This window comes from Grammomys surdaster, unplaced genomic scaffold (assembly GCF_004785775.1).
Source record: "Grammomys surdaster isolate TR1022 unplaced genomic scaffold, NIH_TR_1.0 263, whole genome shotgun sequence".
Taxonomy (NCBI): domain Eukaryota; kingdom Metazoa; phylum Chordata; class Mammalia; order Rodentia; family Muridae; genus Grammomys; species Grammomys surdaster.
In genome coordinates this window covers 817,921-827,804 of record NW_021604704.1, presented here as the reverse complement: position 1 = coordinate 827,804, position 9,884 = coordinate 817,921, and the positions used below count along the sequence as shown (strand labels likewise).

The window sequence follows — 9,884 nt, the reverse complement described above, 5'->3', positions numbered from 1 at the left end:
ACACACACACACACACACACTTTTCCAAAGATAAAACCTCCTATTAGTTCTTCTGTGAGACTTCATAGTGAGGCCTCAAAAAGAGAATTCTTTGTTTATCACAAATTATCATCAATGGCTTTGGGATCGATGTGAGGATTCTGGGAAAGCAAAGGAATAGGAAGCTGAGTCATGAAGAGTCATAGTGGGAGAACTGGAAGCCACAGAGAGGCGTGATCAGTGTGAACCTTCCTCAGGGGCACTTTTCTCTGTGGAAAAGGGTGCCAGCTATTTGGTTTAAAGCTGCTAGATTTTCTGCTTTTCAAACATCATCCATTCCTCAAGCCCTCAGCAATGTGAGCTACACACAGATGTTCTGATTGACTGAGAGAAATGATGATGAAGAAGTAGGAGTTAATCCTGGTTGGTACAGAAAAAAAGAAGACTCATAGGCCATGACGTATGAATAAGGGTAGATGTGGAGGAGGAAACCACACTTCACAAATAATCCTAGGAAACAGAGACAGAATACATGCAGATAAATCATGGAGGGAGGCAGGTCAATGGCAACTCCATGAAAAAGATGAATTTGGTGATTGAGCCATTTTTATACCAATTTTCTGAGAAGAATAGTAACATTAACTGACATGTAAGAGGCAATGGTAAAAATATCAAAATATTGCAGGAGTCATATTTACCTTTACAAAGTGGATCAGCCGCTCAACTTCATTCACTTTATAGGTTTCCAACCCTAGCTCTTTGGCCAATCGTAAGATCCGATTCTGGGTCGGCCCAACGTAAGATCCACCAAGGTCCACATATTTAACATTTTTATTCTGTTTGTCCATGGGAAAAAATAAAGATGACCATTTGTAAAAGACACTTCAGAGACCATTTCTTATAAAACAAACACATCTCTGACTACACTCCAGCAAATCTAGGTACTTGTTAGTCAATTAGAACAGAAATACCTCTACTTGTCTGTGGTGATTTACATGCCTACTGTCTAGCCGTCCCCAATTGGAGTCATTCGGATTGATGTTCTCTTGTATGAACAAACAAAACTATTGTAGATACACATAATGAAATACTACCATTTAGCAGAACATAGATGTAGCTTCAGGACATTATGCTATGTGAAATAAATCAAACATAGAAAGGCAAGTCTTACACCATGTCACTTATATCTGGAATCTAAAACGAGTTAAATTCGTAAAAATAAAGACTATAACAGTGGTACTAGAGGTCTTACGGGTGTGGATGTTAGGACAGAAGAAATGGGGAAATGGATCAAAGCATACAAGTCAGCTAGATGGGAGGGGTAAATGTTGAGCTCTGATACATACTATGATGTCCCTGGTTGATAATAGTGCATTGTATATTTAAAAAAGAAACAGACTAAGAGTAGATTTCAAGTATGTTGACACAAAAATGTCAAGCGACCGAGATAACAATGAACTTGATTTAATCACCCACACTGTACATGTATCACACTGTGCTCCATAAGTTTACTACAACTATGAAGTAAAAAACTGAAACAGGGAGAATGATGAAAGAGTTGAAATAGAGATAAAAATGAAGCTTAGAGTAGAACTGTTGTGTGCTTAGGATGTACAAGTCCCAAGATGGAACACCCTTTGCACTCATAAACAATGATGGTGATGATGACGATGACGACTATGATGACCATGACCAAGAAAACCATGCTGCTGCTGCTGCTGCTGCTGTTGGTGGTGGTGGTGATGGTGATGATAGTGGTGATGGTGGTGGTGATGATGATGGTGATAACGGTGACTGTGAAGAAGAAGCAAGAGAGGAGCTATATGGGAAATCCTGGAGTTGTGTTCCCTATCTTAGAAGATCAGTAATAGAGACTTTCAGGAAATGCAAAAGTCTAAAAACACAACTCAGCTTCTGATCCATGTTTCTCATCCTCTTCCTTAGTATCTTACCCTAATTGTGTAAGTCCTGCCTCCCACACGGTCCCGTGCTTCCAGAACCACCACACTGAGGCCACAGTCATGCAGAAATTTGGCTGCTGCCATACCTGGGGGGACAATACAAGAAGACATTGTGATCAAATCTGTTACAGGATTACAGAATGCTCCTTATGCCAGCAGTCAACAAGAAAAGTCACATTCACACGAGGTCTATTCTAATATAACTAAGGAGTACATAAGAACTCTCTGCAGAGATCCGGAGTCTCCATCTAGGAAATCATGTAATTCTTCCAGGAAGAATAAAGTAAATTTCATTAGCAGTGGATACCTCATCTAAGAAAACATTCCATGTCACTATATCAATAATATCAATATCTTAACAACTAAATTATAGACCAGACAACCTAATGTAAATACAAGGCTACAAACAAGAACATCCATTTGCTGGAACCAAAAAGGTCCCATGCTAGCCCCACACACGATTTTCTGTCTAACTATGAGGAGAAGAAGCAATGTGGAAGAGAGCTAGCCTTCAACACCTGTAAGAGTACCTAGTATTTACTGAGAAAACTGGACTTTTGGAAGTTGCAAAAAAAATTTCAAAGCTAAGGTCATAAAAAACTGACCATTTGTACATTTCATTTCAGATATGCCTGACCACTGAAGAATGAAATGCTTCCATCCACGTATTTTAATTATTCATCTAGTCCAAATTATTTCTTGACTCCCTGTGTATAGTCACTTGCACTAACACACCCTAGACATGATCTAGTCCTTTGGCTCTTAAAGCCCAGCACTCTTTTTATGTGAGGTCACTTTTGAAAAGGAAGTTTCTTACTTCTATTGAAAATAGATTTTTTTCTCACATAATATATCTTGATTATGGTTTCCGCTTACTGTCTTCCTTCCAGTTCTTCCCTACCTATTCTCCCATCTGGACCCAGCCCCGTTCTGTCACTCATTAGAAAGCAAACAAGACCCTGCATCTTTAAACCACTCTTGGACTATGGCGATGATTCAGAGGATGCCATTTGCTTAGTATATGGGATACCCAGGGTTTCTATCCATAGCATTGCCAAATATAAAAATATGAAATAAAACCACTCACAGAATTTAGTAAGAACTGCCTTCAAGAACAGATGGCAAATTGGTATTTTTGACTTGAAGAGAATATTTACTCGTATGGTAAATTGAATTTACTTGCTTGCTACATGGGACCAAATAAAATCAAAGAAATGTCAAAATGCTACTGTGCCCCATTGGTACACAAAATGGCTCCTTTATTGTTTTCCAAAAATAACGACTATGTGATGTTCGGTCCCCTACTGCAACACACCTGATGGTCACTCCATTTAAAGTACAATTGTATTTCCTTGTATTCATTAATGCTAACAGTGTAGTTTAGTAGTAGAGTACTTTCCTGGCTCATGTGAAACCATAAGTTCCATCCAAAAAGCATGAAAAGGGAAAAAAAGGAGAATTTATACTACATTGATTCACTAAGCTCATTCCAACAACCTAGTGAGCTAAGGTTCTAGCTTTGTTTTATGCCTGAGGAAACCAAAGCACAAAAAGGCCACAGTGAGAAAAAATAAAAAAGCAAGCTCTACCCCAGTATCAGTGTTTGACTCACAGCTGCCCTCATCTCTGACGACATCTCTCATTGTGTGCTAAAAGATATTGTTCAATGTAGTGGTATGAACATGCTTTGAAGACATACCTGAAACTTATAGGTTAGCAAAAACTCATTGAACATAAACCATGGATCTGAATCTAGAAGCATAATGACTCAAGGTTTCAGTCTCCATCTGGCAACAAACCCCTTTCCCAGAGTCTGACTTAACATGTCATTGTTTGGCTCTGTGTATCCCTTCATTCCTGTCCCCAGAGGCAGAGTCAAGGTTTCCAGTTGGTGGCAGAGTAAGGTTCCAAAGTCCTCACTGCAAGCAGTCACACCTATAGCACAGAAGCATCCCATGATCCAGTTATAGGAACACAAGGTTTGCTTGGAGCTTTAACTTCAGTTTCCCAGCTTTACCCCCACAACAGAAAAAAAAAACCTATATTCTACTTAAATTTAGAATCGCAGACAATTTGATGACCCTTTTCTTATCAAGCATCAGTCCAACAAATGAAACAACATGCAACCATAGTAACAGCAGTTATCAGCAAGTTCACATAAACCTCGGGAGTACGCTGGGGCTTAAACAAAAGAATTGAGAAGGAAATACAGCATTACTCATGGACACTCACATATGAGATTCCACAAAGAGTACTATGTTTTTAATGAATACAGCTACCCAATAGTATCTGATGAGAAGCCTAAACAGTCCTTTCTGCATGTATTGCATTATAATTATAAATAGAAAATGACCACAAAAAATGTTCTTAAGCAACATATAAGTATGTTTTTGGAAATCCCTTGCAATTTTTTAAACATGTTCAGGGTGCTTGGGGGACAGTCAAAATGTCTTTTTGACATCAACTGACAAAAAAAGAGAAAATTAAAAGTACAAAAACTGATCTAGCTGGCACAAATGTGGATGGCTTAGGGCAGCACTGAATTTTTGGAGGAGAGAATTGGAAAATTTAAGCAATTAGAGTCCAGTCAGGATGTGATTAAGATGGTGAAGAAGAGGTAACTGTTGATGGATCCCACAGTGATGTTATGATAAAGGCACAGGGCTTGGGTACTCAAAGAGTAAGCAAAAGGTAACTCTCTAGAGCTTCCTGCCTCCAAAATGCATTGTTTCTCATGTGTTCCTTTCCATGTTGGGTTTGGAACCTTTAATATATTTTGGCATGGAAACAAAATATGAGATACTGTAACTCTCTAAGAGGGCTGGGAATGTCTATGTTCAGTAAATCCTACTGTAAATGTTTTCATGACTAATAACCAACAGTATTGGCTCTAAAACCACTAGACAGTATAATTGGCTCTGACAAAACCTGAAGCAGCTTGTAAACACACTGTGATAATATTTTTAAGGGATCTACATTACCAGTTACTACTATAAACTAGAGAGCACTTACTTAGTTTCGTGTACAATGTTCCCCCACAATGTCCACTTGGTCCTCACAACAAGGCTGAGAAATAGTTTTATCCTAATTTTCAGTAGTCAGATAGGTTTTACAATTAGTAATGGTAGAACTAGAGGTGAACCCAAAACATGACCTCTTAGCCAACATTCTTGGTCAGAAGAGAAAAAAGTGAAAAACATTTTAAAATATTGATATACCAAATTCTTGCAAGCTATCTTAAAACATTCTGCTGTACATCTAAAAATTAAGAATCATCAAAAATTGTTTTACTTTTAACAGATATTTGATTTTTTGAAAAGGATTCAAAAGCAAGTTTATCATCACTATGTGCTCTTCCAAAGTTAATGAGACTTGACTTTAATAAGCAGGGTCAATTAATATTTCAAAACAATACTTACTTGGTTCTTTCAGAAAGGACTTTAAGGTACAAATAATAGAAATCTACATCCAATGCTATGACTTTACAGAAAGATTGTGTTTTGTCAGTCCTGGTGAGGCAGGCATTTAAATCTCAGCATTCTGAAAGCTGAGGCAAAGTTTCACAAATTCAAAGCCAGCCTGTGCTACATAGAGAGACCCGGTCTCCAAAACTTAAAAGCAAACAAACAAAATTACTGCATTTCCATGGCCAAGTAGCTTACATGGAAAAGGTTTCTGCATACCAATGATCATAGATGAGATTATCGGAAAGACCTACAAATCAGTGGTATGCAGCGTCATGAGCATTTGTGCCTCCAGTTTGAGGCTGTAGAAAATGGCTTGAGTTAGATTCTGAGGGAGACTTCAAAACAGTGTGGGACTCTCAAAATCAAAAGCCCCATCAACCTTGTTCTTTGTTCTCCCAATGTGTTTCATGGCCTTTAGATTAAATGGTGATATTTAATAAACCTTTATACTTTAAAATAGAGAAGTAATTGTCCTGGAAGCAACAGAAAGCATCTACACTACATAAAGACCTTTTTCCAGTCTAAATTTGCCAGAAGAGAGAGCGTGAGAGAATCTTGATGAACGAAATTGACAATGAAATTCACAATACCTAGAAGTAAGTACCTGTAACCTTGTAAACGTGGCAAATGATAGGCATCCCCTTAGTACATACAAATGCAAACAGCCCCTCATCACCTCTGTCACTACTGACAAAACAATGTTGTTGGGTTTTTTTTGAGGGAATTCTAGAAAAAAAAAACAAGCAAACTTCTGATCAAAGAACTGGATTCCTGTGATGCCGCCGTTAAAGAGAATGTTTCTTTAGTTATTTAGCACAAATATACCCACCTCCAAAAAGGTCTGGAGTAACAACATCAACAACAAAAATTTCTTTATTAGAAGTCAAATTCATGAAGGCATGTAGTAGGAAGACGTCTGACGTTAAAGGCACTATGCAGATGGAGCCATGACTGAAGCAGCTATCCTTTGAAGAGATGACTGAACTGAAAGCCAGCTTCCCCATTCAAGAAAGGCAGATGGAAAAGAACATAAAGAGCACAGCCTCTGAGGAGTGCACCTGAGATTTTGCAATTAGCATAGTAAAGACACCCTTCAAATCCCAGCATACTGACTCTAAGTACCAATCATGCATGAGAATTGAAGCCTAAAGGGGCTCCACTATTTATCAATGAAACACAGTGACATCTCCCTTTAACACCACCCATCAACTAAGTAGCAAAGAAGCTAGTTCCTTGCTTTTGTGTACATTACCAAAAAATACATGTTTTCCTGGCTGGTAAAGTTCTAAAAGGTTTTCTTTTATGAAGCGAATGATGACCACAGAGATGACTATGGTTTGATTGACAGGGTGGGGGTTGGGTGGCATCCCCCTTTCCCTTTGTCTCCAGGGTACCCATGGAGCTCAGAAAGCTCATTTCCTGAATGATAAGATGTTAATTATCTATGCTTTTCCTCTTCCTGTGACAGGATACAGTTGGTGTTTAAGTGTGTTTGTTGATGGTTGTATTTGATATCCTTAAACAAAGATAACTCCTAATAGAAATGACTTTTTGATTTAAAAAAAAGTAAATGGGTATAATAGTGTCCTTTTGGTATGCTTATAGTAGTAAGCATTTTAATATGGTCTAAGAAACTAAAATATTTAAACATATTGAAGTTGACTTCCTTTAGCCACATCGAGAATGGTAAGATTCCCCTGGTCTTTTGCAAAAGAACAAGAGACAGCCAATTCATAATAATAACCACCTCATATTTGTACAGCACTGCAGTTTCCAACACTCCCAGATATTCAACCTTCAAAAAGTTTTGTGTCCATTTCTCAGATTACCAAATAGAGATTTGCTAAGAGCTATACACCTATCACAGGGAGAAGACAGAGCTGGGTCTGAAATATTGCTGTTTCTAGGTCCTACACGTGTTCTAGCCACAGTTCTTCACAAAACAAAAGGCTTTTGTTATTGAAATACATTCTTGAAGTAGGCAGAATTTTAATTAAAATCAGAATGCCCTGAGACATGCTCCTTAAAAAGAATCCAAATATATTTGGAGCAAGAAGTACTCAAGGTCAGCTTACTACTGCACAGTGAGAAGGGCTTTCACCATACCTTTCTTTATCTTTTATTCACAATGACCCTTCCCTGGCAAGCTACCCATCAAAATTTGGGGCAAAACAGAAACAATGTAGACCATGCATATGTTTGTCATTTGGGAAACGAATGATATTATTCACATCTTCTCTATAACACACCCTCTCCCCCAGATAAAAAGACAGATCCCAAATCTTCTTGGAAGGGTACTAATCTAGCCCCCTTTTCTCTAAGACAATCAAAATACACAACACAAAACCAAACAGCAATGGTTTGTATGAGAAAGGAGACCTTCATCAAAGCATTAGGCCATGGGTGATTTATACTCTTGAAAGGGATAAAAGACATCAAGCTTCCATAAGTTGCCATAGAAACCTGTTTCCAGATGCAGCCGCTTCGAGATATCAAATGTGATTGTCTTTGAAGTCCTTTCAAAATATACCTGAATCCATAAAAATGGCTTCTTCATCACATTTGATATGCAAATGATGGCATTTTTAGAAAATGTCAGCCATCATAATGAGTCTTGCTTCATGGGAAGCATTTGTGTTTACCCTTTGTTGTTTGAAAGCAGCCGAGTATCTTTTGTGCATCACAATCACACTAGAAAAAATATGTTATTGCTTTACCTCAACACTAACTCCCAAACATAAAGGAAGAACACTCAAGAATAACAGATTCTCTTTCTCAAGAATGTGTGAATTATTTGTCTTTAAAACTGGTCAATAGATTTTAATTCACCTGCTTCATATCTTCTTCAGAATTAGATAAAAGATGTGTCGGAATAAATATACCCTGTGGAAAACAACTGTAGCATTTTTGTTGTTGTTTGTTTGTTTTTTATTCTGTGGTGGCACATAGAATCCTACCACTCAAGATACTGAGGCAGTAGGATCTTGAGTTTGAGGCTTGCAAGACCCAATATCACTTTAAAAAAAAAGTGAGAACTGTCCCTTTGCTTTATTTATTATTGTGGTGATAAGAATAGAGGTGTTGAGGATAGGACTCAAAGCCTCCTGCATGCTAGGCTGTATCCCCAATCGCCACACTGTTTTTAAAGCATAAAAGAAGTTTCCTTGGTGACAGCCCGAGGATAAAAGCTTTGTGGCTGAAGTACTGGTCGTACCATGGATTACTAATACAATTTTTAGAATTGTAAACACTTTTAAGGCAGAATATAGTGCTGGAGAGCTGTAAGTGGTTGCCACAAACGTTGTGAAAAATTGTAAGAAATATTAAACAGAAGCACTTGCAAGGAAAAGAAGGTGTGATAGAAGAACTTAATGAAAGAAACTGTTATACCTGGGTCCCAGGGCTCTCCCTTTGCTTTAACAGGTCTGGGGAGTTGCTTTTCTTTGCTTGTGAATTAAACATAAGAGGACTGCCTAGAAATGAAGGCAATCTGCTCTTTTGCAGCACAAGCTCTTGGCAGGGCTGCTTTCTGGCTGCATAACCATGAGTAAGTGCCTACTTTCTGGAGCTTCTCCGATTTTTCACAGGGTGATGTGATTAGATTAGGCTCCTTCTGGTCAATGATTAAGTTAAACAGAGGCAGCATGGTGATCACACAAGATATCTCATTACCCAGGTGTTATTTCCATGACCCCAAAGCATCTTCTCTGTAAAATTTGAAATTTGGGTGACATCCATGGATGTGAATATAGCATGTAATATGTGTGCTCCTGGAGGACAGGAAATGGATCATTTCAACAATTTTGTTCAGTAAGACATGTGTTCAAATAATTAGGGGTGAAATATATCTGTGTGTGATTTATTTTGAAATGCATCTCCAGATAAGAGGGGGTGATAGATGGACATAGACATGGAGAAATGGCTAGAATAGATACAATGCATAATGCAAAGGCAGCAAAAGCCATTCATTGCAGAATCTTGTTCTTTAGCAATATGAACATTTGCTATATAATTCTTTAAAACTTTTTTTTCGTAAGGGAATTCTGTGGAAAAGTTAAATTGCTTCTATTCAGCTGTGCTTGTCAGAGACTTAAATTAATATAGCACAGACAACTCCACCAGGAATTATATTTGCTATTTATATACTTTCTTATATAACATTTTTTTTATAATATTGGAGAACACAGGATATAAGTAATTTTTGTAAGAGCAGAGATTTCTTGTTATGTAGCCTGGAAAACATACCTAAAGTAATAGGTACAGTTAGATCTTGTGGCTAATATTGGTAAGAGGTTTGTCAAAAACCTTCTTGCTAAGACAAATGTGTTCTTCCATGGTTGATGGTGTATCTCAGTGAGACAGTACTTGACAAGGGTTTGCGAGGCCCTGGGTTCCATGACTAGAACCACAGTAACAAAATAGTCCTTCCTTCCTTCCTTCCTTCCTTCCTTCCTTCCTTCCTTCCTTCCTTCCTTCC

General features: G+C 37.9%; 1 protein-coding gene across 1 annotated transcript in view; it reads right to left on the bottom strand.

Moving 5' to 3' along the window:
- The window catches only part of Maob (monoamine oxidase B), a 96,203-nt gene that overhangs the window by 53,370 nt on the left and 32,949 nt on the right, over positions 1–9,884 (bottom strand). The window contains exons 2-3 of the mRNA XM_028776028.1: positions 1,932–2,026; positions 678–815 (exon numbers count right to left, since the gene is read on the bottom strand). Of these exons, the coding sequence (XP_028631861.1) occupies positions 678–815; positions 1,932–2,026 (233 nt within the window). The remainder of the gene's footprint in view (positions 1–677; positions 816–1,931; positions 2,027–9,884) is intronic.